Source organism: Nestor notabilis, unplaced genomic scaffold, assembly GCF_000696875.1.
Source record: "Nestor notabilis isolate BGI_N333 unplaced genomic scaffold, ASM69687v1 scaffold15038, whole genome shotgun sequence".
NCBI lineage: Eukaryota > Metazoa > Chordata > Aves > Psittaciformes > Psittacidae > Nestor > Nestor notabilis.
The window spans coordinates 319,683-335,857 of record NW_009940327.1 but is presented as its reverse complement, the minus strand read 5'-3'; the positions used below and the strand labels follow the sequence as shown (position 1 = coordinate 335,857).

At 42.0% G+C, this 16,175-nt stretch overlaps 1 protein-coding gene across 1 annotated transcript in view; it reads left to right on the top strand.

The window, feature by feature from the left end:
- The window catches only part of UNC5D (unc-5 homolog D (C. elegans)), a 65,364-nt gene that overhangs the window by 43,632 nt on the left and 5,557 nt on the right, over positions 1 to 16,175 (top strand). Inside the window, exons 9-14 of the mRNA XM_010020278.1 lie at positions 3,420 to 3,605; positions 5,322 to 5,699; positions 6,977 to 7,061; positions 9,419 to 9,587; positions 11,232 to 11,459; positions 14,390 to 14,539. Coding sequence (XP_010018580.1) covers positions 3,420 to 3,605; positions 5,322 to 5,699; positions 6,977 to 7,061; positions 9,419 to 9,587; positions 11,232 to 11,459; positions 14,390 to 14,539 — 1,196 coding nt within the window. The remainder of the gene's footprint in view (positions 1 to 3,419; positions 3,606 to 5,321; positions 5,700 to 6,976; positions 7,062 to 9,418; positions 9,588 to 11,231; positions 11,460 to 14,389; positions 14,540 to 16,175) is intronic.

Sequence of the window (16,175 nt, the reverse complement as noted above, 5' to 3'; positions counted from 1 at the left end):
CAAAAAAATCATCACTGACTTTTGGCAAATAGATTTATAAACACATTTTTGGCTTCATTCCTTTTGAGGACTTAAATCAATAATCCACCTCTGCTGAGAAGTAACACATGCAATTGTTTGCATTGTCTGAGATGAGTCCAGCTCCTGGAGAGTAAGAGGTGTTTGAACTGAGCTTAGGAGTTGCTGTGGTTTTATTTATCTGCACAGTTTCCATTTAATTAGAGAGTCTGGAAAGAATATCAGTCAAATCACTTTATTTTCTGATTTATTAAAGAAGTAACTTCAGTGGAATAGATTCTTGCATGTAAAATACGCAGGAGAACTAACGGGTTTGGTTGTAGCTGTGGAGTTAGAGCCAGAGAACAGCTCGTTGCTGTTCAGCGAAACAGGACCTTGGTTTAAGACTGCACGAACTGATGCAAAATCAGTCTGAGGATCATTGAGAAACAACCTGTTTTATTAAATAACCTCTTGCACAATTCTCTCGTTTTTGCTCCTTGTTCTCGACAACTGGTTGTGTGAGGGAAAAGGAACCAAAATGAGGGACAGGGAACTGGGGCAGGGCAGGAAGCTGGAAAACCCTTCCCGCTCTTGTAGGAAACTGATGGCAGAGAGGGGATGTATGCCCTGCATAGCTCCTGCAAAGCACTTATTGTAAATGAGATAATTTAATCAATTACATTTCCTAATGTACTAAACCAAATGTTTCATTTTCTGCTCCTGCACATCTTAAATTATCTTCAGGTGCTTTATGAAACTTAATCATAGTTAATAGAAACTTCATTACCATCAAATGTGCTTTCAATAAATGTTGTGTAACAGTGTCAGGAGGTGGAGTGAAATATAGGCTACAATTACCACCGACACATATCCTGGCACGGGAATGGCTGAACTCGCAGTGCTCCAGCAGAGTCCCTGCGCCGCTGGCCGGGACGATGCGCTTCATTACACAGTAATTGGTTGACTATGAATGTTTTCTTTTCTAGTTTGTTTGTTTTTTCACTTTGTTCCCTTCTGGGAACAAATGAAAGCAGAAAACGAGCCTGTTCCCCCGTTTGCCATGCGTTTCTTTTGTCTTTAATGTCTGCTCTCCCACAGAAGAAATTTTCCATTAGATAGGGTAGAAAGGTTGAAGAGATTTGGAACAGCTCTTCCAAGTCTTCCATGAGACATAACAATGACCATTTTATTAAAGATAAGGAAATTCAATCAGAATAATTGTAAGATTTTTTTAACAATACCATTTACAGAAAATTATGGATTTCAGGCTTAGGGATACTTCAGAGTATTCACTAAAACCAAAATTCTCCCCAGAAGGATTTTGAGTCAGACTGTTCTCATATTTAAAGTTCTGTTCTTGCTCTCAGCTTTAACCCGTGTACGACAGTCGTGTGCAGTTATAAAAGTATGAAACTTAAATTACCCGATGTCTGAATGGATTGAACAGAAGCAGCCAAGCTATTTATGTAGATTGAGAGTAATAAATTGCACTTACTCACAGGTGAGAACTTGAGGTGTGTTTTATATTCTGGTTCTGATGGTAAAAGATCAATTTTCTACCTGTTGCCATTATGGTGGCAGTAATTTTTTACTGATAGGTTATTTCTGCATGTTTCAGGCTTTATAATTTAGTATCCCATGAAGATAGAAAAGGTAATTCAAATTTTCAGCACTTTTCTGTTTTAAAGTAATGATCAAAATGAAAGGCTTAAAGAGACTTTATGGTGGAATAACCACCAGCTTTCAGCAGTTCTCTAGGAAGGAGAAGACCCCCCGCTTGCTGCCAGGTTTCTTCCACCACATCACATCCCTTCTCTTGGCTTATTCATTGTACTAAATACCCACAGAAATGAATAGCAATAACAACAAAATAGCTTAGGAATAGAAAACTGGAAGAAATAGAAATGTAATTAGTTTCTGTACTTTTCTTTCTGCACCTGATTCTAGAGGATAAAACAGAGGTTAAGCAGTATGTGATTGGCACTGGACTGGGATGTCCTGGTTTGATGCGAGGGATTTCCAGCCCTCTCTTAGGACCCTGTCTTCCTACATTTCCTTTTCCTGTCTGGTGTAAGGGAATATGGGCATCTCCCATTGATAGTCCCATATAATTATGTTGTCAGCTGAAGCTTCCTTTCTGCAATTTCTAACTCTCTGGAATTCTCTATCCAACATTTTACTGTGCAGCAACTGTAACATTCTAAGAGGTGGGTTAGAGCTGTTAGTTACAGGTTTATTCGCTTGTCATCACTCATGATGTGCCACAGAAGGTGGATTTCTTCTGAAAGCTGGTATTTGCATGGAAACATCCTGATTGTTTTATTTTTTCCCTTTCTCAGTGCGAGGGGTTTCAGAAATTCAGCAGAACTTTGCAGAAGCATTTTCTGGGCTAAACAGTGGTTCCAGTAAAACTGAGTTCAGAATGTTTCTTCTGGGTTGAATGGGATGCTGGAATGTTGGGTTTGGGGCTGACTGGGAACAATTGGAGTTGGGAATGGAAGAGGTGTTTTCCATTAAGGATGTTCTGAATTTCTACACTAAAATATATACATGGCAGAAATCTCCCCTCAAATGCTAATTAAGTGATTTCAGTACTTGGCTATTTATGGTTTCTGTCCCTAGTGGTTTATTTAATGATACTGAGGAGTCTGGATTTCCTGGTTAGTTCTTGTCTCTGTCATTTGTTACAAATAAATGCCCTTTGTGTACCAAGTGCTTCACACTTGACAGCAGCAGCACCATATACAGGATAACAGATGATGTATAGGGTGAATCTAAGATTCTCTCCTCCTCTAAACTGGAGTTTGGCATTAAGGGAACCATCTAAAGACCCACTAAGTGTACTTGCCAAGTAATTTAATTTCATGGTGCGTGGTCCCAAATCCCAGAAGATCTTGAATAGTGGGACTGGATAATTCCAATTACATAATATTGCAGGTTTCATTTGGATTCACTCAAAGCAATGAGTTCTTTTTCTCTGCTGTAGAAGTCTTAGAAAACTTGGTTGTGAGCTTAATGCACAGGTGCCAGCACAGGCAAGGTTTGGGTTTTAAAGACTGAAGGTCTTCAAGTGGGATCTCCTCAGGCCCTCTGAGTGGTGAGAGATGGACTGTTCCTTCCTGTATTAAAGCTCACACAGAAAAGGAAGAGGGGGGGAAGGGGAAAGCTTCACAAAGGTTTATCAGGGGATTCATGACCTCCTGGATTAGCTCCAGAATTCAGATTGTAAACTCAGTGATAGGGAAGACTCAGGCTGATACCTGGAGCAGCACTGCCCTTAAGGGCTGTGATGTGCTCCACATCTATGTCTCAAGCTTTACCTCCCCAGCCTCTGCTCACCCCTCTGCTCACTCCAGCCAGCACCAGGCAGCACGTTTCTCTGTGTGTTGCTGACTTGGCACCTGCTTTTCTCCTTTCAGATATTGAGACTGCCAGTGACATCGCCCTGTACTCTGGCCTGGGAGCCGCGGTCATTGCTGTAGCCGTGCTGGTGGTTGGCGTCACCCTGTACAGGCGGAGTCAGAGTGAGTACGGCGTGGATGTGATTGATTCATCTGCACTGACAGGAGGCTTCCAGACATTTAATTTTAAAACAGTCAGACAAGGTTAGTGTTGTGATTTCATTTTCTTCTCTCCAGAGCTCCTACTGCAGAGATACTAAGCTCATATTCAATGAGTGGCGGTGGGAGGGCGGCTTGTTGCTGAGCAGCTGTGCTGAAAGCTGCGGTACGAGGAACGGGAGCTGGTGGTTAGAGCTGTCTCTTACTGTCTGTGCTGCCTGTCATGGCAACATGGACACATGCATAATCTTTATGGACCAGGCTCTTAGGTGCTTTAGAAATACTGTCACCAGCTTTGACGACGACATTTGTGACTCAAAAAGCCCAAACAAATCAAAACAACCCAGGAAGCAAGTCTGCAGTCCCTTCCCAAAGGTCACAGACCTTTGATTTCCTTTACTCTATTAGAAGTGATGAGTTTTTACCGTTCATTTGAGAAACCCAACTTCAAGCATTTTTATAAGCTGCTGTTAACATGTAAATGTCCACGTTCTATGGAAATAAACACATATAACCGTGTACTGATTTGAAAAACAAACTTGGGAAAGCCACCAACACAACATGGAAGAAATACTTTCACTAAAAGCAGCTCTCAGGTGTTCTCTGGAACATTATTGCCTTTGGACAGAAAGGTGGGAGGAGTACACATGGTGATCGCTTTGAAAGAGTGCTGACATTCTACCAGAGACCTGCCTTACTGTGGGTGTGCTGGTGGGGGTGAAACATCCCTGTGTCTCCCCTCTCTTTGGGAAGGAGGAAGATGTGGCAGAGTTGGGAGCGGGGGGAGGGATCCGTTGTCTTTACACTTACTTTACTTTCTGGGAGACAATCCCCACCAGGCACGTACTGCAAGAGATTGGATAAAGGGAGACAAGGATGTTTGAAGGATGTTCGCTCACTCATTTAAAAACCCGAGCCTTTAATTAGAGTCATGTAATTCCCAATGACTGTCTCAAATAGTGACTTTTTTCCTTTTAAAGCCTGGTTTTGAGTCTGGGGAATTGTTTGTTTGACTTAATGTTTCAAAAACATTAGTTCTGGATGCTCTAAACCATCTGAGTGCGGCAGTTTCTCTTACGCCAGGATGTGATTAGTTCAGTGTCAGGTACTTTGGGCTCTCTGTCTGGGGGGGGGGTTAAATAACAGCGTTTGTAAACTAAACAATTCAGCTGGAAAAAGGCCAGTTCTCAGTATTTGCTGAGAAAAGGGAGCGCATTCCTGACATAGGGACAACAGACCAGTGTGATCCAGATTTTGTTCTCTGGAGAAATGTATGTCTAACATTAGCAACCCAAGCTGCAGTCCCTTAGAAAAGTGATTTTACTAAAAACCAAACAAAAAACCAAAAACAAAGCCCTAACAAAAAAGGGCCAAACCAGCCAAAGCATTCAGACCCCAAATCTGTCCTTTTCTTCTCTTGTTTTTCCAGAGTGTTTTCTGAGCTAAAATGTTCCTAAATGCTGTCGTTCACAGTAAAGGTCTGCAGGTAGAGAGAAAGCAAACAGGCATTCACATAAACCTGAATCCCAAACAAAAAGGAAATTCCTCTTGGATTCCTGCACTCTGGAGTTGCCTCAAGTGCAGCGAACACAGTGGTCGAAGTACCTGTTGGAGCTGTGGCACCATTTCATCAGTTCTATAACATCAGCTTACGTGGTTTTTGAGCTCTGAGAGTACCAGGAAGGAAGAGCAAGTCTTTGATTGAGATTTGTGACCTGCCACCTTGCCACAGTCACTAACTGCGGCTCTGGTTCCTCCCAGGTAACTCCCTGCTTTTGAACTCGTCCATGCAGCCGGACCTGACGGTGAGCAGGACGTACAGCGGGCCCATCTGCCTGCAGGACCCCATGGACAAGGAGCTGATGACAGAGTCTTCACTCTTCAACCCACTGTCAGACATCAAAGTCAAAGTTCAGAGTTCATTCATGGTGTCCCTAGGGGTGACAGAAAGGGCCGAGTACCATGGAAAGGCGCACTCTGGAACTTTTCCTCATGGGAATAATAGAGCTTTTGGTACAATACAGGCTAGAAACAAGGCTACGTACATTCAGAACCTGTCCTCTATTTCAACCACAAGTGAGCTGAAGACAACTGCCATTTTTGGACATCTGGGTGGCCGTTTAGTGGTTCCAAACACAGGTGGGTAGATCCTTTCTCATTAAAAGCATATAGAATAATTTTAGATCAAACTTACTTTGCCTGATGTAGTGTTCTATAACTAAATAAAAAAAAAGGAAAGAAAAAGAGGTTCTCTTACACAAACTTTGGGAAGTAGAGCATGTTGCCCACACAGGAGATGACTGATCAGAAGAAAGCTTGTGATGAGTAGTAAAGAGGCATTCTGCCTATTTGAACTGTTATAAATTACTGCCTCTCTTGATGTTTTCAGCATGAAAGTCATATTAATCAAAGCTGATGCTTACTTGGATCCTGATCCAAGAGAAGGGCTCCCCAGGAAGGAGGTCAATATTGGATCAGCATCTTATATAATGGGGTCATATTCAAAGCAGAATCTACAACATCCACATCTGACTGCGTTAACATTGTCAGACTTCATTATGTGACTGAAGGCTGCAGCATACAACAAACAGCTGTCCCTGGAGAACAGCTTCCTCTCTCCAAGAGGACTCCAGTGTGCCTTTCGTTAGTGTTTACTCCTGGCTTTCTGGGTTTCTCTTTCTTTTAGCCTAATAGCTAGACAGATTCCCAGAGTGGAGCACTTCAAAGTCAGCTGCAGTTTAAGATCGGGCTGTGCACCAAAACATCGCAGCAGAGATGCTCGATTTGCATTAAGTAGAGTTTGTTTTGTGACTTCAGAGTTCTGTGGGATGAACTTTAGACTGAAGAAGTTGTTTGTTAAATTAGCTGGAAACATACGGCACCAAATGAGAATCAGATCAAGGATGTTAAAATCATGGCCCTGCAGTATGTTGCACTACACCACCATGTTCAGATCACGCTGAATAAAATTCCTTATGTTACTCTTGTATCAGCTGTTTCAGCCTTAAGGAAACAGCTGATGGTAACTTTTGTTTCCACAAATTATTCCCTTTCTAAGTGGTGAAGCAAAGACATCTGCCTGTACCCGAGGATGCAGCCACATCCACCCTATGAAAACAGTGTCACTCAGGGACACAGAACAGAGGGAATTCACCTGTTTAAGACCTCTGTTGGAGCAAGAAGTTTTAGGCATGGGGGTCTATATGATTCTGTATAATCCCAGGCTCTAAGATAGGTAAATATTACTAAATATGTGGTTCATATTAATAATGTTGTATCAGAACCACTATTTCAGAGGAGCATTCCTCTGCTCACAGTTGGCCTTTCTAGGTGCTGTAAATCAGAGGCCAGCTGTGCACTGCTCTTTACATCCAGAGCCTTTCCCAAAGGTAAGTTCTGGGTTTGCTCTTTTGTAGGAGTCAGTTTGCTGATACCACATGGAGCAATTCCTGAAGAGAGTTCGTGGGAAATCTACCTTGCCATCACTCAAAAGGAATCCAGGTAAGAAGGACATAAAAAAATCACACACACCCCCCGCCTAGTTACACCATCAAGTCTCTGTTGCAGATGCTTATGATAATCCATTGGGAGAATAAATACTGAAAGGCATATACCAAGTTCTTCCCTGAAATTCACTGCATCCAGAAAAAAAAAATGGGTACTTGTCATTGTTTTCTCTTCATTTTCTTGCCTCTCCAGTTAACCTTCACAGTATTCCAGCATGGAATGACAATATTAAATGCTGTCATTTGGTAATGTTTCCCTTTCCTGCCTTGCCTAATAAATGGCTCAGAACTGCATGAGAGTCTTAATGCCATGTCACTTATTACACAGAGAAGACTCTTGCTACTTGCAGCAAGTGTGAGAGTTCATCTAATTAACCAATTCCAGTTCATTTGGCATTAAATAATTCCCAGAACTCCCATATGTTTGTCCAATATGTTCTACAAGGGGAAGGATTCTTTAAAAGCAATTAAATAGCTCCGTTCAGCCTGGCCCATCCTTGGTCACTCACACAGCCCCCTGCTGATGTTGACTGTGGAGCCAGTGATGACAGAGTGGCCCTGGCACTTCCCATAACTTATGGGAAAATAAAGACGTATGAAAGTTGGCTCCAGGGTTTCTAATTCAGAGACATTTGTATTTGTAATGATATTTAAGAAATGATGATTTCTTAAATTAGCTGCAAGGAGGTGATCTGAGGTAACTGATGTCAGGGTTTAATTTTAAGGCAATCAACTACCATTTGTAAAGGGTAGCAGTGGTTGGGGATAAGTGATGGGGTTCTGTGTTCCCTAGGAATGCAGGAGCTGTGAAAAATTGTTATTCCCAGGCACGGGCAGAAGCAAATAGAGTTTTGCCCCAACTCTTTGTCCTGAGTACTCGTTCTGGGATCAGGTCAACAGATCTTAAGTGTCTGTAAAGGCAGTGGGGCTGCTGCTGCTGCCAAGATGCTCTGTTGTGGCTTTTGTTCTCACTCAGTCGTCACCTCACAAATACGTGCATGTGCAGTCTATAGGAAGGGATGTCACTGAAGTTGTTTGTTAGAACTTTTCAAGGTGGGGTTTAAGTGCACTTCCTAAGCTCCTATTACAGTTAGAGTGTGGATGCTACCTCCAGGTGAGGTGAGAGACGTGCAAAGTCAGTTTGCAGGATTGGAATCTGATCGATCTAAGGGCAGGACGACACCTAAGTGTGCCTGCATGAGAGCTACATTCACTTAAAGCTATTACCCAAGTTGGTTTGGGTAACTCAGGTTTTAATGCTATAGCCATGGAGCGCTCAGGCAGGGGAGGGGTTTGGCTGTTGCTGTGTTGCTGTTGCGAAGCTCTAAAGGGTAAAGTTGTTGTTAGCTTGAAATGTGACGGAGATATTATATGCTAACTTTTAAGTAGGGATTTTTCCCTTATTTATAGCTTGGTTTTACTATTGTATCTTATTTATATCTTGGTTGAGGTTATTCCCCTTATTTTTATCTTGGAAACACCATTTACTTTAACTTTTTAAATCCAAAACCAACGGGGCAAGATGCTTCAATTGCTTGGTTTTGTCTAAGTGAGCGTCACTCAGTTTGTCACTGGTTCTGCACAGGTATTTAAGAAACACATTTATGTGGGATGGGGTTGAATCTGGATTGGAATGAAAGAAATGATTCTTGTGGGATATTTCATCTTTCTAACTTAGCAAGCAGTTAATGTGACCAACCACGGGCGATTATGTTTGGATGAGATGAATCCCCAGACTTAATTGTGCTGATGGGCTCTCCGTGGGCTGTAATGGAGCCCACATGCACAAACCTACTTCCAGAGCTCCAGATTTCAGCAGAGCAGTCTCATCCCTCCCAGCTGCTGTAGGTTACACTGAGCTCATTCTTGCTGCAGGATAGGAATGTGTTTGCAAAGCAGGGAGATCACGCTCAATCTGGGAAAATTCATGAGACCGTGTTTTTAAACCATAATTTGTTTTATCTTCACTACTGTGAAAATATTGTTGATGACAGTCTTTGAAGGCAGAATTAGATGGTAATACTACCAGCTGGCGCATAAAGCAGGGCTGACTTGCACACAGCAGTTCTAGTGGTGTGTTTGGTTTAAGCAAATTGAAATGTGATTTTTAAAGACCAGAAACCTAAAGTGACCAGCCAACAATCTGGGTAGATGTGGCCTAATAGTTTTGTTTCATCTCCAGCTACTGCTTCTACGTGAGAATTAGCACAGTAATTGGATTCTTATCCTTTGCTGTAACAAATGAGGGAGGGACTTAGGGGTTTAACTGAAATATTTTAAACTTTGCAGTTCAATTCAATTCTCCTTCTTAGAAATTGCCTGACAAGATGTTATTGTCTTTCTCTCCCCAAGCCTACAGCCAGAGGGCACGGATGTTCTTCTAGGACCAGAAGTCACGTGCGGGCCCTCGGAGGTGGCTGTCAGCACCCCCTTTGCCCTGACCATACCGCACTGCGCGCAGGTCAATTCGGAGCACTGGAACATTCACCTGAAGAAACGGACACATCAAGGAAAATGGGAGGTAAGCTAAGACTTCATTCACTCTTAAAAGGTGCTAATGATGGACACACAGTTACTCTTCCTCATGCAGGCACAGGCAAAGATTATGTGACAGAATCAGACATCTTAATTTGAAATAGAGAAAGATTTTGCATATTGTTAGGCAGCAGCTAAACTGCACTGAGGTGTGCAGAAAACTTCATGATCGAGCCCATGGGACAGTAGAAACTGTTCTCTCAGCTCAGTAATGGAGCCAGTAGCCATTTACCTTTAAAAACATCGTTTTGATAGATCACAGCTCCCACAGAGCCCCACAACACAACAGATCATTATATCCAAGAATTTATCATGACATAAAGTTACGGAACTGGTTAAAAGCAGACACTGCATATACATCTTATTTCTTTTTAACCTGGAAGGTTAAAAATCTTCTCTCTCTACATGTCATTTTAATGGGCATTCAGTGACCATGCTGTGCTCATAACCTGTGAAGGATTAGTGTACATTCAATGAAAAATTTTGCTTTTTTAGTTGAACATGTATTTTCTAGTCCTGATTTACTGGGAAATTAAGCTTTGTGCATTAGTAAGATGGGCATCTGATCATTTGGGTCTGTCCCCCTGCATACTTTAACCCAATGGCCATCTTTGACTTATACTGCTCGGTAGGCAGCAGTCTCCAACCTGTTAAACCTCCTGCATTATTTGTGGGGACAGCCTACTAATAATACTCCTAAAGGGACAGTTTAAAGCATGAACCAAACTGTTGTTCACCATTACATAAAGCCACACAGGATAGAAAGGTGCTGAATTTCCCGCCTATGAAGCATTCACTGTACACAGTAGAAGCCCAGACCCCAGTAATGAGACACAAATCCATAGTTGATCAGATTTTATTGCACTGCTGCTGATGGACCTGTCTGGTTCTTCGCATTGTGAGGGGAAAAACAGTAGTTAACACAGTCCCAAATCCCATAACTAGCTTCAGAGAAGGAAAAGGATAAAGCACTACGATGTTTGCTGCTCTCATTTAAACCATTTCAAGTTCAGCTTAGTTTTCCTACTTTAAATGCTTTCAGTACTTAGCTCCATCAGTGTTGGTTACAAACACCCTGGAATTAATAAGGAGCAGAACACCAGGCTGCAGACTGCTCAAAAGCTCATCTAATGATGCTGTAATGCAGAATGAAGAGTGGTGGGATAGGTAGTTTTTAGATAAAAATAAACATGACTGTAATGCATGCTCTGAAAGGAAGTGAAATACCAACAAGCAAATACCAAATACCAATAAGCAAGCCAAATTCAAGGTTTGCTTATTGACTTCACTCTTTAGGTAAATTGACATTGGGGGAAGAATTAGCTAGCAAGTCAAGAGCGCTTGAAGAAAGATGCTAAAATTGCTTACACATCATCATTATTATTAGCTGCTGTACACACTGAATTCTGCACACAGCATTGCCTAGTGCTGACTCAGGGCTAAGCTGGGAGTATTCTACTCACCTTCTCCCCTTCCCTGAGGTTAACATGAGTAGAGAGTTTGCAGACTGGCCCTCAGAAACGCTTTATGTTCCAGTTGAGTGAAAATAAATAATGTCATGACTCCTATTGTCAAGGCCTATTGATTTTATTATTATATTTTATTTTTAAACCTGAATTTCATTTTGCAGGAAGTGATGTCTGTGGAAGAGGAAACTACTTCTTGCTACTGCCTCTTGGATCCTTATGCCTGTCACATTCTCTTAAACAGCTTTGGAACTTATGCTCTTATTGGAGAACCGATCTCTGACTGCGCCGTTCGACAGCTGAAAGTCGCCGTTTTTGGCTGCCTGTCTTGCAATTCTCTGGATTACAATCTGAGAGTGTATTGTATGGATAACACACCTTGCGCATTTCAGGTAAATAGCTTCACTTTGTTAACTTGCTTTTATTTGTTTTCCATAGAATATTAACATTGTTTCATTCCTGGGGACAGTCCCTAGGCAACCGCGATAGTCCGGGGCTCAAACAGATGAGAATACTGTATTTTTTTATGCCACTGCTGCATGATTTGGAATAAGTCCTTTCATTTCTCTGCAGTTTTGTTTCACTTGTGGATTTATGCTGCAAGAGCTGTAGGACAGCCACACTGTCCTTTCATTGCTGGCCAGGTAGAGCGAACCCCACTTTGGCCCCTTTCCAGACTAACCCGAAGCCACATAGCCATGGGTAGCACAGCACAAAGTTACAGCTGATAAGCAGAGGGTTAGCTTGGGCTCAGTGCCTTGGCTCTGCATGGCCCAGGCAGAGCTAGCTTGCATCTGGAGCTCAGTGCTCCTGCACTGCAAGCAGTGTAAGTCATTATCACCTGGTGTATAGTATTTATCACCTTTACACCCTCATTAGTCAGTACAGGATTTCCTCTGCTGTTTAAAATTTGAGCAAGAAGAAAGAGATTTCCCTCACCATCTTTTTAAACAAAAACTGAATTAAAATCTTGTATTTCTCCTTTAAAAAAAACCAAAACACGACACAAAACCCCACGAAAGAATCCCCAAGTGGCAATTAAAAGTAGCAGGATTTTTCTACATGATATTCCAGGATAAAACAATGCCATTCACTGGCTTTTGCAGCCTTAGGAAACTCAGAAGCTTTAACAAAATGGTTTTCTTTTGGGAGCTGAAATGAAGACAGTTGTGACAGATGAATTTCTGCTTCCCTTTCCTATCATACAGAATAGAAACATGAATCTTAATGAAGCAAGCACTAATGTCTATGTGCTTCTAATAAAAGCAAAGCCACTGAAAGCATTGTTAAAGACTTACAATAGCTTTGTAATTATACCCTTTTTAACACTTACACAATTCATGGGCTACCAGTATTTTGCTGGAGGAGTCTGTGGAAAATTGTTAGAAGAATAATTACCAGATTTCCACATTCACAGAAATCAGAAGAGGGTGTTTGTACATAATGAGACAAGTGTGTATTTATTAAATTATGCTTCCCCTGAAAGCAAGCTACACTTCGTCTGGTGTAAATGTTAAGTGGTAAATGTGGAAAATAACCCTTTTTTGGGGGGATAAAGAATCCGAGTTGGGATTCGGTTTGGTCTGACACACGCTGCAGTCCTGTCTAAAATACCAAATTCCTTGATTTTTCACTTTGTCCCTGTGTGAACACTTCTCCAAGAGATGACTTTGTCCTTTATGTAATTCCTAGTGTGTTGGGAACCTCTTGGCTTTCAAAATCTGAAAGAACCAAATCCTTTGTCTGTTGCCAAGGCTTGTGCAGTTCAGGACCACATACATTACTGAAGGTGGAGCAGTATTTATAGAACTACAGGACATTTAAGAAACTATGCCAGCACATTCAGGGAATTCTGAAAAATAGTTATGAAATGAGCTACTCCCTTTGCAGTTGAAAATCAAAACCTAAAGTCTCCTTCTTATTCCTCCCTTCCTATAAACCCAGCCACCAGGAGTTAAGCCAAACTGAATGCCTGTAAATTGGGCTGTAATAGAAATCCATTATTATAGTTTCAGAAAGCTCCAGCAGTCATTATATTTTCAGAAGGTCACAGTGATCCCAGTAGCTCTTCTAACAGTAACTTTGCTACTGAGGAGCACTAAACCTCATGGATGTACACAGATTTTGTATAGTGTCTGTGGATAAATCAAGGTAATTTTGGAAGAGTGCTTGCTAGCTGATCTGTGAAGACTTCTGCAAGCTTCCCTCCCTCACTGGTGTTCTTACTGTAACACTACAGGAATAAACATGGTGTAAGTACAGACAGGGGTGACTCTTTTACTGTTAGGTTTTAAATTCACAAAGTTCTGTAAAACCTGAGCTTGGAGCAGACCTCTAGAGGGCTGTAGCACAAATCCCTGCTCAAAGGCAGCCCCTGCAACATCACTCAGGGTCTTGTCCGGTTATTCTGAAAATGTCCAAGCAAGAAGAAAGGAACCTGAACATTCTGTCTCACACGTACACTTGGTGTGGCCCTTTCAGTGCTCTTTAAAGTCCTGACAGCACTGTCCCACCAGAACTGCTGCTGACTTAATCTGTACCAGAGTAGACCACTCACCAGGCATGCCTGAGGTTCTCATGCTTCCTTTCAGCCCATTAAGTAAGCATCTCACTGAGCTGCTTATGTCAGGTTTAAGGAATACTACACAAAACCCATAGGGTTTTTTTATTCCAAAGCTTAATTAAAATACCAAGGACAGTTGTGTTATTCCAGGAAAGAAAAGGGACTAATTACAATGTTGTCATGGCTTAACCAGTTTTGATTTTCCTCTTTGGAGGGAAATAGCTTTACCTGGAGATGGGCTGATGTAGTCCTGCTCCCCCTTCCATGCTGATGTTAGACAGCATGACTCCAGTAACAAACTGTTGGCAAACTTCTCCTTTGTAGTATTGATCCTGTGGGATGCAATAGAATAGTAACAGTCAAACATGAGTAACTTTCAATAAAAAAAGAGAACTGGCTGACTTTGGCCTGAACCCCCCAAACATGACAACAGCCACCAATACACTGCAATACCCTCAGAGTTTCCTTCTCAAGTTCTGCTCTCCAGGTGTGACGTTACTGGGTACTGATGCTGAGGCAGCCAACAAGACAGTTCAGTGTCACAGGTACTGTCATTACACACAGGGACATACTGCCTGAGCATCCTTCTAACTCCAGTGGTGAAATGCCAATGTCCATCGCCTACCCCTGAGAGAAACACTCCAACATGTACCCTCATGGCTGTAGGGGAATGAGGCACCTTTCAAAAAGATGAATTTTCATTAGATTTGGGTTTTGTTCCTAATCCTGAAAAAATTCCTTCCTCCTCTGCCACTGCAGGAAGTGGTTTCGGATGAAAGACTCCAAGGAGGACAATTACTGGAGGAACCCAAACTTTTGCATTTCAAAGGGAATACCTTCAGTCTTCAGATATCTGTCCTCGACATCCCTCCATTCCTCTGGAGGATTAAACCATTCACTGCATGTCAGGTACGTGTCCATTTTCTCTGCTCACATTTGAAGTCAGAGGGACTAAGATTTTTCACGTAAGACAATGTTCCCTTTTGCTTTTGCAAGGAGTGGGTTTAATCTCTTGAGTGTGCAACAAGAAAGCATTGCCTTTGGATTTTGACAAACACAGATTTCATATACAACAGAATGCCTTGTTTCTCACTTTACAAACATGCAAGCTTGTACTTCCCCTCATTTCAGTCACCTCCAATGGAAGGCCTATCTTCTTGTTAAATTTGTCACTCAGGATGGTTTTGATATCGTTGTCATTCTCTTTTCAATATAACTATGAATATATGGCTGAAAGGAACATCTAAACATTTAAATGTCATGAGTTCAAAGTGCAGCACATGTATACTAAGAATTAAATCTGAGAGCATATTTTTCCTGTACTACATCAATGAAAGAGGCTGTTGAAGACAGGAAAGGAAAAATCAAAACAAAATAAGAATTTCTAAGTATATTGGTTACTGAAAATGACAAGTGATGTGCTGGCACACAGAGCGGGTTAAAAATACAGAACTCAGACTCATCTCCCTTTCCCAGAAGCACAGACAGTTCTCAACAGCCACTATCTTGGCAAAAAAAAAGGGTTTTAAATGTATTACCATGTTCTCCAAAACTGCCCTAGGACAGGCAGAGGATGCCCAGATGGTTGCGCTCAGCGCAGGGCCCATTCTCTGAGCAGCCACTGGGGGTTAAAAGCAGCATGTGCAAAACCTCTGCTCACACATGGGCCGACACAGGGCTGATACTGGAGCCAAATATTCACATGTGATAACTGAGTAGTTTGGATGACTTGGACAGCTGAGAAATAGAATAGTTGTTTCTAACAGAAACTACAGAACAACTTAACACTGGTTTGCATTTCCCTCCCTGTGAAATGGTTTCTGAAATGGCCCAATTCTTTTGACAGCTCTGATTAGGTTTCTGCCTTTTGATATATATAAGAATCTATTTCTCCATGTGGAGTTTCTTCCCATGTATATCTGTTTTCTCTCCTACATACCACGCTTTAAAAATGAGCTGGCTGTTCTGGTTGTCAAGAACAACTGAAAAGAGCCTGTTCCATAACTGTCTGTTGGATCCACCAAAGGAAACCATGATCAGACAGTACAATGAGGGAAGATTTGTGTTAATGATTTCTCAGATACGTAAAGATCCTGCTGCAGGGCTTGAGCAGATGAATAAATCCTCGTGGAAAACTGGTGAAAGCAATTAATGGCAGGTGGGAGTCAGGATTTCTCCAGCCTATTCTAAGTGCCTTTGTTTGTCCTGGCCATCCTGCTAAAGCAGATGCCAAGTGCCTGGCGTCGTGCCTGGCATCCTTCCCATCCTGCTCACAACTAACTAGGGGGAACCCTTAAAACCTGGCTGAGTGTTAGAACAGGAAGAGGCTGTGATAAGCATGCTAGGAAGCCAAACAGGCACCTTTGGGGGCTGACAGCAGCTGTCCTGGTGTTTTGTGTCTCTCGGAGGATCCAGCATCTCTCTGTAGCTATGAGATGATTTACATTCCCTCTCTCTGCTAGGAACTTAATTATAAAAGGAGAATAAAACTAAAAGCATTTCTGGAATCCTTGTAACACTCCTTGTTCCACCCTGCTTTGCCGCT